At 45.8% G+C, this 21,523-nt stretch overlaps 1 protein-coding gene and 1 long non-coding RNA gene across 5 annotated transcripts in view; one reads left to right on the forward strand and one right to left on the reverse strand.

Annotated features, from left to right (window-relative positions):
* Positions 1-21,523, reverse strand: part of LOC308199676 (uncharacterized protein) — a 49,542-nt gene that overhangs the window by 704 nt on the left and 27,315 nt on the right. The window contains exons 1-6 of one of the 4 annotated variants that reach the window (XM_080604165.1): positions 8,504-9,058; positions 7,944-8,020; positions 5,438-5,488; positions 5,232-5,308; positions 5,096-5,149; positions 2,365-3,275 (exon numbers count right to left, since the gene is read on the reverse strand). In XM_080604165.1, the coding sequence (XP_080460291.1) occupies positions 3,254-3,275; positions 5,096-5,149; positions 5,232-5,308; positions 5,438-5,488; positions 7,944-8,020; positions 8,504-8,699 (477 nt within the window). In that variant the 5' untranslated portion in view covers positions 8,700-9,058 and the 3' untranslated portion in view covers positions 2,365-3,253. Of the gene's footprint in view, positions 1-2,364; positions 3,276-5,095; positions 5,150-5,231; positions 5,309-5,437; positions 5,489-5,571; positions 5,625-6,270; positions 6,315-7,448; positions 7,499-7,597; positions 7,658-7,786; positions 7,838-7,943; positions 8,021-8,503 lie in introns of those variants that run through there. The other 3 variants (XR_013954812.1, XR_013954810.1, XR_013954811.1) reach the window with 3 other exon arrangements.
* Positions 13,112-17,701, forward strand: LOC308199680. Its single transcript, XR_013954856.1, has 2 exons — positions 13,112-13,419; positions 14,051-17,701. It is a non-coding gene; the product is annotated as an uncharacterized lncRNA (long non-coding RNA).

Consider the following 21,523-nt stretch of genomic DNA (forward strand, 5'->3'; position numbering starts at 1 on the left):
CACTGCTCCTCTGTCCCAAACAGCCTCACCTCAGACCCTCAGAGGGAAACACCTGAATGTCTTCCCTTCACTTCAGATCAAGGATGACCAGGCTGATAAAACTCTCACCTTCCCTCACTGCTCCGTGACACGGGGATTTCCCTGTCCAAGACTGCACAAAGCCCCTGCAGAGACAAGAGAAAAGCACACCCTGAGGCACCTCACAGCCACAGCGTACCTGCTGCAATACCTCTCTCTTCCCAGCTCCTTTACTTCAGCTGCTCACCAGCTCAAACTGAGATTCTTCGCTCACAGCGCCGCGACAAACTCTGCCCGGGCCACACAACACACACTGCACAAGCTACATTGTTTAATGTTATAAGCGCGACCACGCAATTTTCTGGTCTATCAAAGATAATTTATTTATTAAGTAAGCAGGTACAAGCAAAACAGCGCTGGGCGGCTGGGGAGTCTCCGCTCCATCACAGCACGCAACTTTCCCTTTCCAGTGTCGCCATTTTATAGCATCCAAGTTCGGCTTGTCAGCATCCAAGTTCGGCTTGTCAGCATCCAAGTTCGGCTTGTCAGGACTTGTTGAATCTTCTGAAGCTGTGCAGTTCGTTCTGTTTCTTTCAATGATCATGCGTTGTGCTCGTGTTCAAGGGTAGTAAAGCAGCAAACAGTATTTCACAGAGTCTTTGTTTTACCAAGGACGTTTATACAACACCCCCTCCCCACTAGCTACTTGCTTAGTCTTCCCTCTTAACAAGGTCGTAAATTGCAAAACCTTATCTTCTCAGCAGATTCTCTGAATTCTTTTTAAAGACAATGAACAAACACCCGCTAATTTATCACAATCCCTCCTTTTTCTTTTTCTAACATATTTTGTTCATTGATGAATTTTTGAAGCACTTGTTTGCTCAATATTAAAGTTTCCGCGTCATCCTCCTCCTGTTCAAGAGATTCATATTTCGCACACACAAGCATAAGTTGAGCTGCCTCTAATCAGTTTTTTACAATTGTGATTATTTGATTGAATATACATGGTCCAAAAGTTAGTGTAAATATGAGCAGCAACAAAGGTCCTGCTATAGCTGATAGCAGTGTAGTGAGCCAAGGTGAGTAATTAAACCAGGATTCGTACCAGTTTTGGTGGGCTTCATTCTCCCTTTTTCGTTTTTCTAGCCCTTCTCTCAATTTAGTCATTGTATCCCTTACCACTCCAGTATGATCAGCATATACACAACACTCCTCTCGTAGGGCTGCACACAATGCTCCTTATTGTAGAAAAATCAGATCTAATCCCCTACGATTTTGTAGTACTACTTCAGATAAGGATCGCACAGATTTCTCTAAAGCTTATATAGATTGCTCGATACGGGCCAAATCCTCAACTACAGCGATGCGTAACGAGGTAAATTCTTGGCATTGTTTTACCAGAGAGGTAATTCCAGTTCCGGCTCCTGCAGCCCCCAGAATCAGCAGAGTGGCTAAAGTAAGAGCCGTAATAGGCTCTCTCTTCCTTAAGTGGTTTTTTGCCATAGCATGTTGGATGTACATATACTCCTCAGAATGGTAAAGAATCCTTGGGATAATTACTACCTGTACACAGAAATCATGAGACGAGTTGAACAATTTCAAAGATAAGCATGGAGTTACCCCCAGAGACGAACATACCCATCTGGTGTTATCTGCTGGTATTAACCATTTTTCTTTGTCTAATTGTGTAACATTTTCTGTAATATTGCATAGATGGAACTTCTCACCAGGGACCGTGCCTACGCATCTGCCATTCCCAGTTACTTCCGTTAACGTTATTCCTACATCCCTTCCCCAATTGCATTGTGGGGGATCGGTTTCGTTTGAACGGGTGGTCTCTCCCAGATCCCCAATGGCGTCGTAATATGGGGGCCTTATATCAAGACATAACCAGCAAGGTCTAGGCACGTCTGGATTTGTTTGATTCAACAACTGATAACTAGCATTCACGATTCTCCATATGTTATTCCCGGTCACCCCTTCATTTCTAATCCCGTACTCCGGGTTTACTGATTTATTAGCAACCTCCAGTGGTTTAGGGCTATTAGGAGTGTCCTGGTTCCAGTTAGGACAGAGTTAATTTTTCCTCCTAGTAGCTGGTAGGGTGCTATGTTTTGGATTAGGATGAGAAGAGCGCTGATAACATGCTGATGTTCCAATTGTTGCAGAGCAGTGTTTACACCAGGCCAAGGACTTTTCGGCTTCTCGCTCTGTCCTGCCAGCGAGCAGGCTAGGGGTGCAGCAGGAGCTGGGAGGGGACAGACCCAGGACAGCTGACCCAAACCAGCCAAAGGGGTATTCCATACCATCTGACATCATGCTAAACAATATATAGGGGTGGCTAGCCGGGGTGGGGGGCCGGCTGCTCGGGGATAGGCTGGGCATCGGTCAGCGGGTGGTGAGCAATTGCATTGTGCATCACTTGTTTCTTACACATTATTATTATTAATAATATTATCATTATCTCTATTATTATTATTATTATATTCCTGTCTTAATAAACTGTCTTTATCTCAACTCACAGGCTTCACTTTCCTGTTTCTCTCCCCCATCCCAGAGAGGGAGGGGGGAGGGTGAGCGAACGGCTGTGTGGTGTTTAGCTGCCAGCCAGGTTAAACCACAACAAGGAGTTAGCATTCTAAAAGCTTGTGTAGGCTGAATCCTCAAAACACTCCCCGACAGTTTCTGATTTCGTCCCACCCGTTGGGGACTCTTAGTGTCTTCCTTCTTTATATAGATGATGCCTCCCCTATCAGTCCCCCAGCAGTAGTTATCTGCTGAACAACATGGTGATCTTCCCATCTAATCAGGCTCCATTTAAAAGGTTTGTGAGGGTGCGCAGACCCAGGAACAGTGTAAACAATCGTACCCATTACTATGTATCGCAAAAAAAAAAAAAAAATGGCTAGGGCCCATTTTCCAGAGTTCTTTACCTGGCCACGTAATTCCCCACCGTTTCACTCTCTGCCTCGCTTGTCAGTTCGGTTGCAGCGAACTACAAGGTGCAGGTTCTTCTCGGCAGCAGCAGCGTTCTTCAGGGGAGTTTCTCAGGTAACCGCGACCTTTTTCTGATCAAACAGGGTCCCCTCTCCTCCTTTTTACGATACATAGACAGTTAGACCATACTTATCGAGTTCGTTTCAACGTGAGCTTTAAGTCATCAGGGCCTGCGACCGCTTCCCATTCGCTTTTCTGGATCGGTCCTTTCACGCGACTGGCATGCGTTCACCCCTTCTCAGCCATCCGGATAGCCGTCTCTGTGATAAGTAAAACAACATAGGGGCCTCCCCACCGTGCTGTTAAAGACGTTTCTTTCAATTTCTTAATTAGAACCCTATCTCCAGGTTGTATCCTATGGATTGCTATATCTAGCTACCAAGCCTTTCGCTTGCAACTCCCTCCGTCGGTTCATAAGCTGTATTAAATAAGGTTTTAATTGGATATCCTGTACCTGGGGGTGATCAGATGGCATCTCTAAATCATAAGGCATACCATACAGCCTTTCAAAAGGTGAGATTCCGACATCGGCTCGGGGCTATATCCAGATATTCAATAGTGCAAGCGGTAAACATTTCACCCAGGAGGTTTTAGTCTCTATCATAAGCTTTGTTAGTTGCTTTTTAATTTCACCATTCATTCGTTCTACCTTTCCCGAACTCTGAGGATGCCAGGGAGTGTGATATTCCCATTTAATTCCCAGAGCCTTCATCGTGTCTCGGGATACCTTTGACACAAAGTGTGGGCCTCAATCAGAGTCAATTGCTTCTATTACCCTGTATCTGGGTATGATGCTTTCTAGTAATATCTTTACCACGGTTTGAGCTGTGGCCCTTGCCGTAGGGAATGCTTCAACAAAGTTTGTGAGGTGGTCTACAATAACTAATAAGTATCTATATCGCCCCGTTTTCGGAAGTTCAGTAAAGTCTAATTGAATCTTTGCAAAAGGTCGATGTGCCAATTCTCATCCTCCTCCCGGGACCCTTTTTCTCATGTGTTGAGCATTTACCCTCCGACAAGTTACGCAATCATTTACGATCCTCTTTGCTATATTATAAATCCCTATACACATATAATATGTGGCAAATTGATCCACCAATGCCTGAGTACCCCAGTGCATCTGTTCATGAAATCTCCGTAGCACCCTCATAGCTACTGATTTTGGTAACACTTCCCGTCCATCAGGCAGTACCCATTTCCCTTTATCGTTTTTTTGTTTTTTTTTTTGAACCCCCATTTGTGTCATCTTGTCTTCTTCTGTAATAGTGAAACAGAGTAAGGGGAGGGGAATGGGTCCATTCAACCACAGGGAGTTAGTCGGCCCGCACTTGTAGCAGTTTTTACAAGGCGGGCTTTCTTCCTCAGAACAATTGCATTCAATCCCATCAACTCCCCATTCACTCCAGCAATCATAACATGGAAATTCCTTTAAGTCTTTCCCACAGTATTAAGTATTATATTAAGCATTATTATAGATTATTTATATATTATTATTATATTAATTATTATATATTAACTATTAAGTATAAGTATTATTTCCCACAGTCTGGGCAATCTTCCTTCGTTCTTATAATTCTTATACTCATTAATGCTGCCCTTTTGCCTCCTGATCTGCTAGATTATTACCCCTAACCTGAGGGGTGAGGCCTTTTTGATGCCCTTTTATATGTACTACGGCAATTTCTTTGGGCTCTCTGATAGCTTGTAAAACCTGGGTAATCAATTCCTGATGTATTAAACCCTTTCCTTGTGAATTGATGAGCCCCCTTTCTTCCCATATTTTACCAAATGTATGTACTACCCCATAGGCATATTTTGAATCTGTATATACTGTACCGCTTTTATTTTTCAACAATTTTAGGGCCCGCAATATGGCATATAGCTCACAAGCTTGGGTAGACCAGCTAGGACTCAAAGGTCCAGATTCCACTATCTCAACCGTTCTCCCGTTTACTAACAGGAAGGTTTACTACCTTGCCTGGGGCACCAGATAAGCAGAAGAGAAAGCAACCACAGCAATAAAAGCCACTGCACCCTCAGGACAGTTACTCTCATCCCCTCCTTTACCTCAGCCTCTTACCTACCCCACATGGCAGATGCTTCCACCCGTTCTCTGAAGCTACCTACAGCACCTCTAAAAGAGAAACTGGAATTTTCTCTATTTGATATAGTTAAAAAAACTGCAGCGACAACCGCACCCCAAAAATAACACCTACCTCTGTTCATCACTCACCAGAGTCACTCCAGAGGCAGCTCGGGTCGTGACGTCCTGTACTGCACACTGCGTTTCAGCCTGAACAAAGGAAAACACAGTCAGAAGACAAACATTCAGCTGACAGCATTAGCACCCATCCCTCAACAACAGAAGTCACCCCATAGTTAATGTTTTCGTTTCAAAACGGCAGTCCACTTGCCTCTGTACCTGCAAGTTAGATCCAAGCTCGAAAGGAACGGCCACCATCACCCATGCCACCTGGGAACACAGAAGGACAAAATGACCTCTGTGCTTGCAAGCAACCACCTGCCACACTGCTCCTCTGTCCCAAACAGCCTCACCTCAGACCCTCAGAGGGAAACACCTGAATGTCTTCCCTTCGCTTCAGATAAGGGATGACCAGGCTGATAGAACTCTCACCTTCCCTCATTGTTCTGTGACACGGGCATTTCCCTGTCCAAGACTTCATGAAGCCCCTGCAGAGACAAGAGAAAAGCACACCCTGAGGCACCTCACAGCCACAGCGTACCTGCTGCAATACCTCTCTCTTCCCAGCTCCTTTACTTCAGCTGCTCACCAGCTCAAACTGAGATTCTTCGCTCACAGCGCCGCGACAAACTCTGCCTGGGCCACACAACACACACTGCACAAGCTACGTTGTTTAAGACACACGAGCTGGAACGTTCCTGCCCAACAATCAGTGGCATCGCACAGGAAGGATGCCGCACGCTCCTAGAAACCAAACCTACCAGTCCTGAACAGCTCCCCTGCCAGACAATTCCCCACCTCCTCCTGCCAACCACGCTCAGCACACACACTATTTGGCTCTCAAAAGAAAAAAAGAAAGTAATAACATACACACACACAAAAAACAACTGAGCTCCACAAATGCCAAAAAGCCATGCACACACAGCAGCCCCAGCAGGGGTATTCACAGACTTACCCTTTACAGATGAAAAAGGTAACTCTGATACAACTCTGCTCAGTCTCTTGGAAATACTGTGCCTACGTGGTCAAGCCTCTTGTAGTGTGTAATCAAGCTCTTTTTAGTCCTCTGGAGAGTTACACAAGTGGCTTCATACATCTAGAAATTCAAATATAACCCAAAAACACAAGTGGATCCCACCATCCCAAAAACAAGTGAGCCAGCAACCTCTGCTAAATATCCCTCTAGTAAGTGATTTCCAAGCACTTAACATCTAGAAATCCATAGACTCCAACCTGCCCAAAGAACCCTGCAACTGACTGAAGGAAAAACAAAGCACTTACCCCAAAGAGCAGCCCAGGCACAATGAACTCTCCAGTGGCATACCTGGGGCTCATATACCATTTGGCCCCGCCCAGCACCCAAACCCAATCACCTGGGAAAGGGGAGGGGCAAAGCACAAGAAAGTAGAAAGAGAGCAGGAGCAACAGCTGTGGTGGTTTGTTTCTTGTTTCTGTTTACTGTGTTGTTGTTTTTTTTTTAAATCTGGTTTAGCTCAATAGCATGCAGACTGCAGACAAGAGAACTGGGGTGTTTCTAGAAGCAACAATCCCCATGCTTTTGCTGCAGCTTTGAATATTGAAAGGACAATGCGACCAAGCAACTGAAATTTTTTCAGCTGGAATTAGCTCAAACCTTTCTTTACATAGAAAGAAAAATCTGGGAGCATAACAGATCACACGCCAAAATAAAAAACAAAATCAATTCCATGTAATAACATCACTCGCAGGAAAAATCACGTACTTGAGTAGGCTATCTGTAAACCAAAAGGCTATGCTGATGGGTCAAAACACACTACAGGACAATGAAACCTAGCCCTCTGCTGCACCAACTTAAAACTCATCCCTACACTCACCAAGGTGCAACCCCAGCCCAAACACAGACACAGCATTTCAGCCTCAACACAGTTTTGGGAACTGCTGGAAAGCAGGCTTCATCCTCAGCGAGGCGTGCTCAGGCTCCACGGGATGGGGCTTCAGGCACCGCTTCACCTACTGAAGAAGACCACCATCGGGAGCTGCCACGCCAGACCACCTTTTTCCTCTGCAACACCTTTCTCAGGAACCAAACAGCATTCCAGTGACCTGCTTTGCTCCTATTCTAAAGACTATCACAGCCCACCTTGCCTGTGGCACCTGATAAGCAGGAGAGAAAGCAACCACAGCAATAAAAGCCACTGCACCCTCAGGACAGTTACTCTCATCCCCTCCTTTACCTCAGCCTCTTACCTACCCCACATGGCAGATGCTTCCACCCGTTCTCTGAAGCCACCTAGAGCACCTCTAAAAGAGAAACTGGAATTTTACTCTATTGGATGTAGTAAAGTAAGTGCAGCGACAACCGCACCCCAAAAATAACACCTACCTCTGTTCATCACTCACCAGAGTCACTCCAGAGGCAGCTCGGGTCGTGACGTCCTGTACTGCACACTGCGTTTCAGCCTGAACAAACGAAAACACAGTCAGAAGACAAACATTCAGCTGACAGCATTAGCACCCATCCCTCAACAACAGAAGTGACCCCATATTTAATGTTTTCGTTTCAAAACAGCAGTCCACTTGCCTCTGTACCTGCAAGTTAGATCCAAGCTCGAAAGGAACGGCCACCGCCACCCATGCCACCTGGGAACACAGAAGGACAAAATGACCACTGTGCTGGCAAGCCACCACCTGCCACGCTGCTCCTCTGTCCCAAACAGCCTCACCTCAGACCCTCAGAGGGAAACACCTGAACATCTTCCCCTGTGGTGGTTTTACAGGGGTAGGCGACCGAGCTCCACCAAAACCGCTCTCTCACTCTCCCTCCTCAAAGAAGGACAGGGAGAAAATACAACGAAAAAGGGCTCAAGAGTTGAGATAAGGACGAGGAGATTACACAGTAAATATCGTGATAGGCAAAACACACTCAGCATAGAAAGATAGAAAGATTTATTGCTTATTACTACACAATGTAGAGAAGCGAGAAACAAACGAAAGCAACCAAAAGCACCTTCCCCCCCAACCACCCTCTTCCACCTTCTCCCCCCCCAGCGGTGCAGGTGATCGGTGTTTATGGTCAGTCTATAGCGCTTCTTTGCCGCCACTCCTTCTCGGATGCCCTCATCCCCTGTGCTGTGGGGTTCCTCCCACAGGATGCAGTCCTTGGTCAACTGATCTGGCATGGCCTTCCCACAGGCAGCAGCTCTTCCAGAACTGTTCCAGATGTAGGTCCATACCACGGGGTGCATCCCTCAGGAGCAAACTGCTCCAACCTGGGTCCCCCACGGGCAGCAGCTCCTGCCAGCTCACCTGCTCCTGCGTGGTCTCCTCTCCACGGTCTACAGGTCCGGCCCAGAATCTGCTCCGGCAAGGGTCTTCCACAGGCCGCAGCCTCCATCAGTGCAGGTCCACCTGCTCCACCGTGGTCTCCTCCACCAGCTGCAGCATGGAACCCTGCTCCACCGTGGTACTCCGTGGGCTGCAGGGGGACAGCCTGCTTCACCATGGTCCTCGCCACAGGCCGCAGGGGACTTCTGCTCCGGCACCTGGAGTACCTCTCCCCCTCCTTCTTCACTGACCTTGGCGCCTGCAAGGCTGTTCCTCACTCCTCTTGCTCTCCCAGCTGCTGCACGGACCAGCGAGGTTTTTTTTTTTCCTGTCTTAAATATGCTCTCACAGACGCGCAAACAACATCACTTATTGGCTCCGCTCAGCAGCGGGGCCCTTACCTAACGTGGGGCAGCTTCTAGATTCTTTGCACAGAAGCCACCCCTAGAGCCCCCTGCTACCAAAACCTTGCCACATAAACCCACTACATCCCTTCACTTCGGTTAAGGGACAACCAGGCTGACAACATGCTCACCTTCCCTCACTGCCCGGGCGGTGCCGCGCCAAAATGTGCCCGGGCGGCGCCGATCACAGACCTACCCTTTACAGATGAAAAAGGTAACTCTGATATGACCCTGCTCAGTCTCTTGGTAATACTGCGCCTACGTGGTCAAGCCTCTTGTAGTGTGTAATCAAGCTCTTTTTAGTCCTCTGGAGAGTTACACAAGTAGCTTCATACATCTAGAGATTCAAATACAGCCCAAAACCAGAAGTGTACCTCACCATCCCAAAAAGAAGTGAGCCAGCAACCTCTGCTAAATATCCCTCTAGTAAGTGATTTCCAAGCACTTAACATCTAGAAATCCATAGACTCCAACCTGCCCAAAGAACCCTGCAACTGACTGAAGGAAAAACAAAGCACTTACCCCAAAGAGCAGCCCAGGCACAATGAACTCTCTAATGGCATACCTGGGGCTCATATACCATTTGGCCCCGCCCAGCACCCAAACCCAATCACCTGCAAAAGGGGAGGGGCAAAGCACAAGAAAGTAGAAAGAGCACAAGCAGCACAGCAGCTGTGGGTTTTGTGTTTTTTTTTGTTTGTTTGTTTGTTTTAAATCTGGTTTAGCTCAACAGCATGCAGACTGCAGACAAGAGAACTGGGGTGATTCTAGAAGCAACAATCCCCATGCTTTTGCTGCAGCTTTGAATATTGAAAGGACAATATGACCAAGCAATTAACTGAAATTTTTTCACCTAGAATTAGCTCAAACCTTTATTTATATAGAAAGAAAAATCTGGGAGCATAACAGATTACATGCCAAAAAAAAAAAAAATCAATTCCATGTAATAACATCACTCGCAGGGAAAATCACGTACTTGAGTAGGCTATCTGAAAACCAAAAGGCTATGCTGATGGGTCAAAACACACTACAGGACAATGGAGCCTGGCCCTCTGCTGCACCAACTTAAAACTCATCCCTACACTCACCAAGGTGCAACCCAAACACAGACACAGCATTTCAGCCTCAACACAGTTTTGGGAACTGCTGGAAAGCAGGCTTCATCCTCAGCGAGGTGTACTCAGGCTCCACGGGATGGGGCTTCAGGCACCTCTTCACCTACCGAAGACGACCACCATCAGGAGCTGCCACGCCAGACCACCTTTTTCCTCTGCAACACCTTTCTCAGGAACCAAACAGCATTCCAGTGACCTGCTTTGCTCCTGTTCTGAAGACTATCACAGGCCACCTTGCCTGTGGCACCTGGTAAACAGAAGAGAAAGCAACCACTGCAGCAAAAGCCACAGCACCCTCAGGGCAGTTACTCTCATCCCCTCCTTTACCTCAGCCTCTTACCTACCCCACATGGCAGATGCTTCCACCCATTCTCTGTAGCCACCTATAGCACCTCTAAAAGAGAAACTGGAATTTTACTCTATTTGATGTAGTAAAGTAACTGTAGTGATGGGCATGAAAACGTGCCCGGACGGCAGCAATCACAGACATACCCATTACAGATGAAAAAGGGGACCCTGCTCAGTCTCTTGGTAATACTACCGTGCTTATGCGGTCGAGGAACCGTACCCCACCATTTCTTAAAAACAAGTTAGGCAGCAACACCTCCTAAGCACACCTCTATTACGTGAATTCCAAGCACTGAAAATCTAGAAGGCTGCAAGGTCTAAAGACTCTACAGCCAGCCAAACTGCAGGCAAAAGCTCCAAAAATATAACAAACTGTCCCTAACCCTGAAAAAGACTACATCTTACATGTCTACTGCTGCTCTTTTCAGATACGTGCTTATACAGGGAGCTTCGATGATACTTACCTCCGAAACCGTGCTCCATCACTTTGCCACCAAGGTTGTAACTTTGATAAGATTTGACATACGGGCAAAGACTCACAAGTAAGCCCTGCAATTCTGCAAAAATCATAAGGGACCCAGAACCACAAAGTAAACACACAAAGTAACACTGCCATCCTATCCGTAAACATGCTATAACAATTACTCACCTGAAGAAGAGCTGCATGCAATACAGGCACCTATTACTAGATTGGTTTACTCTAACAGATCCTACTAGTTGTTACCTCACAAAGATGGGCGTACCGGTCTCTACTTCAAAACGCATCAGTCCATAGACTCTTAACCACCTAAAGAAACCTGCAACTGACTGAAAGAAAAACAAAGCACTTACTCTAAAGTGCAGCCCAGGCAGAATGAGCTCTCTGATGGGATGCCTGCAACTCATATACCATTGCACCCCACCCAGCACCCCACCCCAATCACATGGGAAATGGGAGGGGCCGTGCATGACAAGAGGTAAAGAGAGCAGGAGGAACAGCAGCCCTGTTTTTGGCGTGGCTTAGGTCAGCAGCGTGCACAGTACAGCACAGGCAACCAGGCTGTTTCTCTTGAAAGACCTGCCTTAGCTTTGTTGAAGGAAACTGATCGGGCCGATAACCCTCTGTCCTGGTTCCAGTTAGGACAGAGTTAATTTTTCCTCCTAGTAGCTGGTAGGGTGCTATGTTTTGGATTAGGATGAGAAGAGCGCTGATGTTTTAATTGTTGCAGAGCAGTGTTTACACCAGGCCAAGGACTTTTCGGCTTCTCGCTCTGTCCTGCCAGCGAGCAGGCTAGGGGTGCAGCAGGAGCTGGGAGGGGACAGACACAGGGCAGCTGACCCAAACCGGCCAAAGGGGTATTCCATACCATCTGACGTCATGCCAAACAATATATAGGGGTGGCTAGCCGGGGTGGGGTTGCCGGCTGCTCGGGGATAGGCTGGGCATCGGTCAGCGGGTGGTGAGCAATTGCATTGTGCATCACTTGTTTCTTACACATTATTATTATTAATACTATTATCATTATCACTATTATTATTATTATTGTTATTATTATATGCCTGTCTTAATAAACTGTCTTTATCTCAACTCACCGGCTTCACTTTCCCGTTTCTCTCCCCCGTCCCAGAGAGGGAGGGGGGAGGGTGAGCGAACGGCTGCGTGGTGTTTAGCTGCCGGCCGGGTTAAACCACAACACCCTCTCACCTTTTTTGCACCACTCCACAACATGGGGAATTCACCTCTCCAAGGCTGCACGACGGAAGGACAGAAACAAGACGAAAAGCACACCCTGAGGCACCTCATAACCGCAGCCTACCTACTGCAATACCTATACCTGTCTTCCCAGCTGCTTTACCTCTGCTGCTCTCCATCTCCAAATCACATTCTTTTAACTGCCACGCAGAGTGGCAGTCCTCCAGGTGCCACAGAGCAGCACCCTAGTTTTTTTTAATTTTTAATATCTTTTTTTAATTCTTATTTTCAAAACAGCAGTCCGCTTCCCTCTGATGATGGACAGTAGGTCAAGTCAGTCACCGAGTTGCCAACGCAGAGCTTCACGGTTCCAGAAGGCGCTCTTTCCTTTGACCGATTCCTTATAAGTGTTATCTACCACTGGCAAAAGCAATAAACAGACTGCAAACAGGCACTGCCACATTTGACAAACTTCATATTTTTTATTTTATCATTTCAAAAGAGCAGTCCATTTGCCTCTACCTCCGAGAAGCAGATCAAACCAGTCACCGAGTTGCCGAACAAAAACTTGACAGTTTTTTGCCGAACAGCAACTTGACAGTCGCTGTTTCCTTTGACAAATTCCTCCTAAGGTTTACCTACTGCTGGGAAAAAAAAGAAAAAAGACACTGTGCCAGCTGCCCTTGAGTACTCGCCCAGAGCTTGAGTATTCGCCCAGAGACAGACCAGATGTCTTTCCCAAAAGATTCAGGACAATGTATTATTGCGCTGATGAACCACCACATCAGCTACCATCACTAATTGCCAGGCAGGACAGCTCCAGGCCAAACACATACATAAACAGGCACGCTACAAACATCATGACCAAAACATGGGAAATGAATTACTTATACTATAAGAATTACCTGAAGAAGAGCTGCATGCAATAAAGGCATCTACTACTGTATAGTTTACTTTAAATGATCCTACTAGATGTTACTTTAAATAGATGTACTTGTCTCTTTCATCTCGGAAACGCACCAACCCCTAGACTCTGACCCACCTTAAAAAAAAAAAAAAAAAAAAAAAAAAACCTGCATCTGACTGAAGGAAAAACAAAGCACTTACCCCAAAGAGCAGCTCAGGCAGAATGAGCTCTCTGATAGGACACCTGCGGCTCTTATACCATTGGGCCCCACCTGGCACCCTGCCCCAATCACCTGGGAAAGAGGAAGGGCAAAGCACAGGAAGGGATAAAGAGAGCAGCAGCTGCGTTTTTTATTTGGCTTAGCTCAACAGTGTGTGGAGTGTTACTAGAAGCAACAATTCCTGTGCTTTTGCTTCAGGTCTGATTATTGAAATGACAATACGACCAAGTAGGTAATTAAAACTGGTTTTGACTGTAATTAGCTGAAACCTTTCTTTACATAGGTGGAAATAATCTAGGAGTGTAACAGATTACAAACCACAAAAGTACAATTCATTGTAGTAAAATAACTCACAGGAGAAGTAACATACCTTAGTAGACTATCTAAAAAACAAAAGGCTATGCAGACGGGTCCAAAAAAGCCAACCCAATCGAAATCTGAAAAGGGTACAGACATTCTCAAAAGGAGCAGGGAAAAAATAATGGCACAGTACAAGCCGGAAAGGACGCTGAGCAGATTTAAAAGATCTGTAAGACCTCAGGAGGGACCTGAGCAGAGCACGTAGGTCTTTGGAAAGTGGGGGGGGGGAGGGCGGGTTAGGCAGGGACTAGGAGTACTAAGTAGAGGAGAAAATGAGTGTTGTGAGCCTGAAGTGTGTACAAGCATCATAAAGAGGGCTCTCGAGAGGACGGGGAAACAAAGGGAAAGCTGCTTACCCCTGAGAAGTCGTCCTTGATCTTCGTGCCACGGACATTCGTCCTGCATGCTCGGCTCACGAGTTTAGGCGTCCCCGTACGCCGAAGGCTTACCTCTGAGAAGTCCTACGTGGCTCCACCCGCGTTACTGATTTTTTTTGCCAGCAGGTGTTGGCAGAAAATCCTGAGAAGTGGCAGACACAGCTTCCCAAACCGCCTTCTCAATAATGGAAGCAGTGCGAACCACGTGGAAAACCACACCTGGAAAACCAAAAGTGCAGCAGAAAAATGCACCCCGCATCATCTCGGGGAGGAAATAACTGCCCTGAGCAACGTGCCCTTCCCAGGGTGAACCCAACGTGCCCAAGGCCTTGGGGGGCGGGCAGAAAAGGAACCCGAGACTCTTAGTACGTCTCCTGAGAATCGCAGCTTACAGTTACTCCATGTCTTCTGGTCTCAGGATGAGGCAGAGGTATAATTAATTCCTTCTCCATCTCTCTGGAAAGAGCTTTTCTCCTGTCTGTGACAAAGGAGAAAAATGTTTTGATCGTGGGAGTCATTATACAAAGCCACACCCAGTGAATTCACTATTACAGTTAAGATCGTTTTTAATCGAAAACACCTTGGCCGCAATGTTACCACTGCAAACATAGCGCTGCACAAAAATTCAACTCGAGATAAAGGAAAGGGCGAGCTAAAGGGACGAATGACGTGACCAAAGGCAACTGCAACAACCATCTGGTAGACGGTTGTCCGCAGCCCTCGGATTTCATGGTCGTCTTTCCTGACGAACGAATCCTGGAAGAACAGAAAAGATACACAACGTGTCCACAACAACTTTTGAGGAGACTACTGAAAATAAAAACAAAAAAAAATAGAAACAGCAAGCGGCTAGTACGTCAGTTTTGTTAACAGAGTAACATTAACATACTAGAAATTTCCACGTTCTGTGTAGCCCCACGGCACTGCTGGGTACATCCACTGATATTAATGGGGTGGCACAATGTAAGAGATAATTAATAGAGAAGGTACACCCGAGGTGCGCAGATTGCACATTCGAGGCGATAAAAAAGGCACAGCTTGGCACCCAGTTTGGATCAGCTTGCGTATGAGTCTGCTGATAGGTGAGTATACGCAACGAGCAGAAAAGTCTTTTACTCCACAGATTCAGTTTCATTTATATATATATACATATATATATAAACTAACATTTTAAACTTTATAACCACTTGAGTAATAATCATTAGCTATGCCTATGCTTAAAGCCAGGACTACACTTAAGTGATTAGGTAAACGTGGACCCTTACCTGTGAAAAGCTGAAAATGCCCCATAATCATTGTGCACCTTATGCACAACGTACATAATTTTGGCACAAATGTGCATCTTATTTCACAAAGAGGAGGGGTAAGGTAGACAAAGGTTTTAGAGACGCATCAAGATCAGAACAACCACTAGGCAATCGGAAAAATGTGCAAACCTCAGCTAAAAAATATTTACATATTTTTCCTGTGGTCATCTCCTACAGATCACCAAGTCTGGGGGAGAACAAATGGTGTAATTTTACACAACTGGACAATGCTCATAATAAGATACGCTGTAGTTAAGAAGCCACCTGTAACAAAGGTTATTGTTAGAAAAAACACTACATGAGGACAGGGATGCAGCAGATAACCTTCGAACAGCTTTCACAAGCCCTGGCATTACTTCATGTGTGGGTTTACAGTACTTTTTAGATAACAGATTTTAGCAGAACTCTGGAAGTTTAGCCTTTCTGCTTTGACAGTCACAAGAGTGCCTGCTGTGCTCAGACCTACATGATGTCAACTCGATCTGTCACAATTAACTTGGGATATTCTATGATTCCAAGTATTTTATGCAATAAGACGAATTCTGCCCCTGATGATCTGGCAAGGAAGTGACCTCTCTCCTTCCTAGTTCAAGTGAAATCAAATCAAACAGCTGCTTTACACTGCGTCCCTTGGGGACCCAGGAGCTGGACTCGATGATCCTCGTGGGTCCCTTCCAACTCGGATATTCTGTGATTCTATGATATTGAAGTAACTTGAATTTTGCTGCTTACCCCCCGTGATGCTGCAACTAGCACTAAAACACTCCTCGTACTAATCATGAATAGCTCTCAAAGTCAATGAGGTCTTTGAGAGGTGTGATGAGAGGTTACAAGACAAGCATTAGGCAGGTTTCCCTATCAGAGTAGTTTAATACAAGCTGCTTTTAAAAAGCTAGATTACAATTGTTAAAAAAAAAAAAAAAAAAAAAAAAAAAACTATTGCAATCTGTAGCTTCTGATCCTGTCCATCTCTGTTTATCAACTTCACGGTTTAATGCCCACATTCCCCAGGATTACTCCACAGTTCATAAAAGAGTTCCGCTATTGCTTATTTGACATCTCACAATCCTTACTCCCCTCGCAGTTGCTCCAAATTGCTACTCTTACCGCTGTCTCACTTCTTGATCGTTTTTCACTTCTTATCTGGACCAATGCACAGCTTTGATCTGTCTTAACTCCCCAAGTTCAGGTAAGAAGTAATACAGAACTGAACAGAAAACCAGTGTATAAATAGTAACCATTAAGAAAACACAGCACACTCGCCTTCAATCCTTCAATTGTATTACTCCAGGGAGGAAAAAAAAAAAAAAAAAAAAAAAACAACACACATTGTCCTCTCTAATACACGAGAAAAGAGTCTCGTTAAAGACTATCATATAATATTTGGAGCCTACTAGTGGCTTTAAATATATCTAAAGTGCTAGAAGGAAAAAAACACATTCCTTTAAGTGAAGCTACGGACATTAAACGTGCCAGGCCTCTGGAAAGAAGACTGGAAACAAACTGTTTTCTACTGTATCTTGCCATAATTGTAAATGGCTTCATAAACAGAGCTGTACTCTCTGCTGTACTTTTTCCTAAGTGAAACACATTTCCTCAATACGTATTCACATAAGTGATACTGTGCTTTATCCAAATGGCCTTCTTGAACATAAGCCATACCAAAGTTAACCGCTTAATACTATAGGCTGTATCTCTTAAGTGGACCATTATAACCACTAAACATATAAATAAATTAATGTTCAACTTATGTACAAATGCAGCGTGGTTTTTTTTTTAGCAAGATCATGGCACAAATCGTTCTATACTATAGTTTTTGTAAGAGCTATAAAACATACATTTCGACTAAGAAAAAAAAAAGGCTGTGAATTCCTATCTATGAATTTTTTATGCCTCTTGTAGCAGAGAACACAGCAATAATACCCAGAAACTTTGTAGCAGTCATCCCTATTTGATCTAAAATACTCAGAACATCCCTTGTAAATTACAGGTACTGGAAGAACATATAGTACCCTCAATAACAGAACAACCTCAAATAACAAAAAATGCACCTTAAACCTTTCCTGAAACTTGAGGAGTGTCATGTTAATTAGGTCTTCTCCAGGAGATAGTGGGGAACACAGAATGGGAAGGATCTGTACTATACTTAGCCTATACTTAGCACTGACATAACGTTAAAATTATGCAGTGGAGTTCACTTCATGAACTGTTATAAAGTCAGAAGCATTGCAGGGCTTTCAAGTTTTTCACATTTTTACGGCAAATAAAAATACAGTCACAAAAGCAGTACAGAAAAACTATCTAAGATTCAACGCATACTCAAACTCGCTTCAGATCTTAAGTGCCAGCCACAACAGCTATATCAGCATCAACTGCTGCAACAAACCGACCTTCATAGGCAAGACTCTGCATCAAAATATAGTCACTGGCAATAGCAACAGAAAAAAAAAAAAAAAAAAAAAAAAACAAAGCGAGCCCAGGTCTTCTTATTATGCCAATTGTGGCTTTTCAAACAAACAAGTGTCCATCCCACTCTCTCCCCCTAACTAGTACTAGCTATAATTAAATTTGCCTTCCTATCAACAACTAATGTAAAAGAGTGTGGGGCCTGGGTAACGTGATTGCTGTTGCCCAGTCCAGGGAACAGAAGTGCTGCATCTGCATTGTGAACACTCTGGAAGCTGTGAGGCAACACCAAATATCCCAATAAAAGACGATAGAAAAAAAAACAAACCCACAGACTATACAGTGAGAAAAGCATGAGATGTTGTTTCAACATTTGCACGCTACAAATAATGCGATAGATTGAATGAACTATGAAGCATTCCAGTGACCTGCTTTGCTCCTATTCTAAAGACTCTCACAGCCCACCTTGCCTGTGGCACCTGATAAGCAGAGGAGAAAGCAACCACAGCAATAAAAGCCACTGCACCCTCAGGACAGTTACTCTCATCCCCTCCTTTACCTCAGCCTCTTACCTACCCCACACGGCAGATGCTTCCACCCGTCCTCTGAAGCCACCTAGAGCACCTCTAAAACAGGAACTGGAATTTTACTCTAATTGATGTAGTAAAGGAAGTGCAGCGACAACCGCACCCCAAAAATAACACCTACCTCTGTTCATCACTCACCAGAGTCACTCCAGAGGTAGTTCAGGTCATGACGTCCTGTACCGCACACTGCGTTTCAGCCTGAACAAAGGAAAACACAGTCAGAAGATAAACATTCAGCTGACAGCATTAGCACCCACCCCTCAACAACGTAAGTGACCCCGTATTTAATGTTTTCGTTTCAAAACAGCAGTCCATTTGCCTCTGTACCTGGAAGTTAGATCCAAGCTCGAAAGGAACGGCCACCATCACCCATGCCACCTGGGAATACTGAAGGACAAAATGATCACTGTATTCACAAGCAACCACCTGCCACACTGCTCCTCTGTCCCAAACAGCCTCACCTCAGACCCTCAGAGGGAAACACCTGAACATCTTCCCCTGTGGTAGTTTTACTGGGGTGGTGTCCTGGCTCCAGTTAGGACAGAGTTAATTTTTCCTCATAGTAGCTGGTAGGGTGCTATGTTTTGGGTTAGGATGAGAAGAGCGCTGATAACATGCTGATGTTTTAATTGTTGCAGAGCAGTGTTTACACCAGGCCAAGGACTTTTCGGCTTCTCGCTCTGTCCTGCCAGCGAGCAGGCTGGGGGTGCAGCAGGAGCTGGGAGGGGACAGACACAGGGCAGCTGACCCAAACCGGCCAAAGGGGTATTCCATACCATCTGACGTCATGCTAAACAATATATAGGGGTGGCTGGCCGGGGTGGGGGGCCGGCTGCTCGGGGATAGGCTGGGCATCGGTCAGCGGGCGGTGAGCAATTGCATTTTGCATCACTTGTTTTCTTACACATTATTATTATTAATACTATTATCACTATCACTATTATTATTATTATTGTTATTATTATATTCCTGTCTTAATAAACTGTCTTTATCTCAACTCACCGGCTTCGCTTTCCCGTTTCTCTCCCCCATCCCAGAGAGGGAGGGGGGAGGGTGAGCGAACGGCTGTGTGGTGTTTAGCTGCCAGCCGGGTTAAACCACAACAGTCCTTTTGGCGCCCAACGTGGGGCTCGAAGGATTGAGATATCGACAAATTTGACCAGAGCGTGTTGAACTAAAATTGGTATACGTATTGGACCTGCTTAATAGTTGCTAGTTACGATGTTGATTGCCTTAATCTCCAGTCTGCTGTGCCTGTTTTCCAGAGTTAGTTTCATAGCGCGTTACTTTCTGTATCTGCTCCCTGTTGCACTGTTTATCCTTTCCAGGCCCTGGTTTAAGATTGTTATGGTACTGTGTGGTGTAACAATGGCTTACGAAATGATGAAATATCTGGTCACGACTCCAACCTGGTATTTGTACTCAGCACTGACATCGACTCTATACTTTGGAAACCATATCTCGGAAACTATTAGCAATTACACCTATTGCCTGTTTTCGTTAGGGAGCCAACCTGTGAAGGGGACAGGGGAAGACATGTTTCCCTCCCTGTTCACTCTCCCTTTCTCCTTCACCACCCTCTTATCCCCCCGAGCTAGTTACGGTGGCTCTCCGAGATGTTGAATATCCTTGGGATACTCAGACCAGCCTGCTCTTGTTGTTATGTCTCCTGAATGCGCTTCAGGTTTTGTTGAGGGTTAAACAACTACTTAGGAATCTCATCTGGAGATCCGTCTTGAGGCGGGATAGTTGCGAGTGGCAGGGAGTGTGGGAGGATAGGGGCAGGTTTCTAGAGCAGTGGTCACCTCCAGTGTTTTGGACATTCACCCCTGAACAACTGCAAAATCCTAAAAAGCTGGCAGAATGCTTGAAAAAAAAGTGTCATGACTCTGGCAGTTCCAAAGTGACACAAATCACTGTAGCGTGCTGGGGTCTGGCTTGTGCCTATCGAGCTGCAATTGATGCTACTATCAACCTAGCTCCAGCTCCCGCAGCCGCTCCAGCTCCCGCAGCCGCTCCCACCTCTGTGCCTGGGTCAGAGAAACGAGCTGTAGCAGTGCAAGTTGACCCCGCAGAGGGTATTCCAACCCCTGTGGCAGACCCTGTGTCTGGGTCAGAGAAACGAGCTGTAGCAGTGCAAGTTGACCCCGCAGAGGGTATTCCAACCCCTGTGGCAGACCCTGTGGCTGGGTCAGAGAAACGAGCTGTAGCAGTGCAAGTTGCCCCTGTAGACAAGGTGAAAAAATGGTATAGAGACTCAGGTCGTTTAGAACGCAGACGGTCTTCTGCTAAGTCTGGGCATAGTGAAGACGAGGCTGGGCCATCAAAGGTGCAGGAGACTGAAGAGGAGGATGGGGATGTCAAAAAATCAACAGTAACTACCCGGACTCTATACCAGCGTGAGCTACGAGATGTGCGAAAAGATTTTGGTCGCTGTATAGGTGAGCAGCTTGTCACCTGGCTGCTCCGGTGCTGGGACACCGGAGCCAATTATGTGGAATTAGAGGGCAAGGAAGCCAGGCGGCTGGGATCCCTTGCTAGGGACGCATGTATTGACAAAGCAATTGGAGATGGAGCACGATCTCGCAGCCTCTGGAGGCATCTCCCGTCAGCTGTGCAGGAAAGGTATCCCTTCAAGGAAGAACTTGTATGTCTACCAGGCAAATGGACCACCATGGAGAAGGGAATTCAGTACCTGAGGGAATTGGCCGTACGGGAAGTAATTTATAAGGACCTAGACGACGCACAAACATCCACAGATCCAGATGAGGTCCAGTGTACACCACCCATGTGGCGGAAGTTTGTACGGAGTGCACCATCATCATATGCCAGCTCATTGGCAATACTAACCTGGAAAGAGGAGGAGAATCCCACAGTGAACGAAGTGACTAAAACACTCCGGCAGTACGAAGGAAATCTCTCCTCTTCCCTACAGGCCTGCGTCTCGGCTGTGGAGAAACTCTCTCAAGAGGTCCACCAACTTAAAGAGAATTTATCTTCCCCTCCACCTGAACGAACCAGTGTCCACCGGCTAAAAGAGAATACTTTGGAGAAACTTTCTGAAAAGATCCACCAACTTGAAGAGAGATTATTTTCCTCCCCACCTGTACAAACCAGTGTCTCAGCTATTAGGGGTAAACGTTCATCTATGCAAGGAAGACAATATGGTGGGCACACACCGCGCCACCCTGTGGTTTTACCTACGTGACCATGGAGAGGACATGAGAAAATGGGATGGAAAATCTACTGCGACCCTAGAGGCACGGGTACGTGAACTGCAAAAGAAAACAATTGGGAAA

This window comes from Anser brachyrhynchus, assembly GCF_964034855.1.
Source record: "Anser brachyrhynchus genome assembly, chromosome: 9".
NCBI lineage: Eukaryota > Metazoa > Chordata > Aves > Anseriformes > Anatidae > Anser > Anser brachyrhynchus.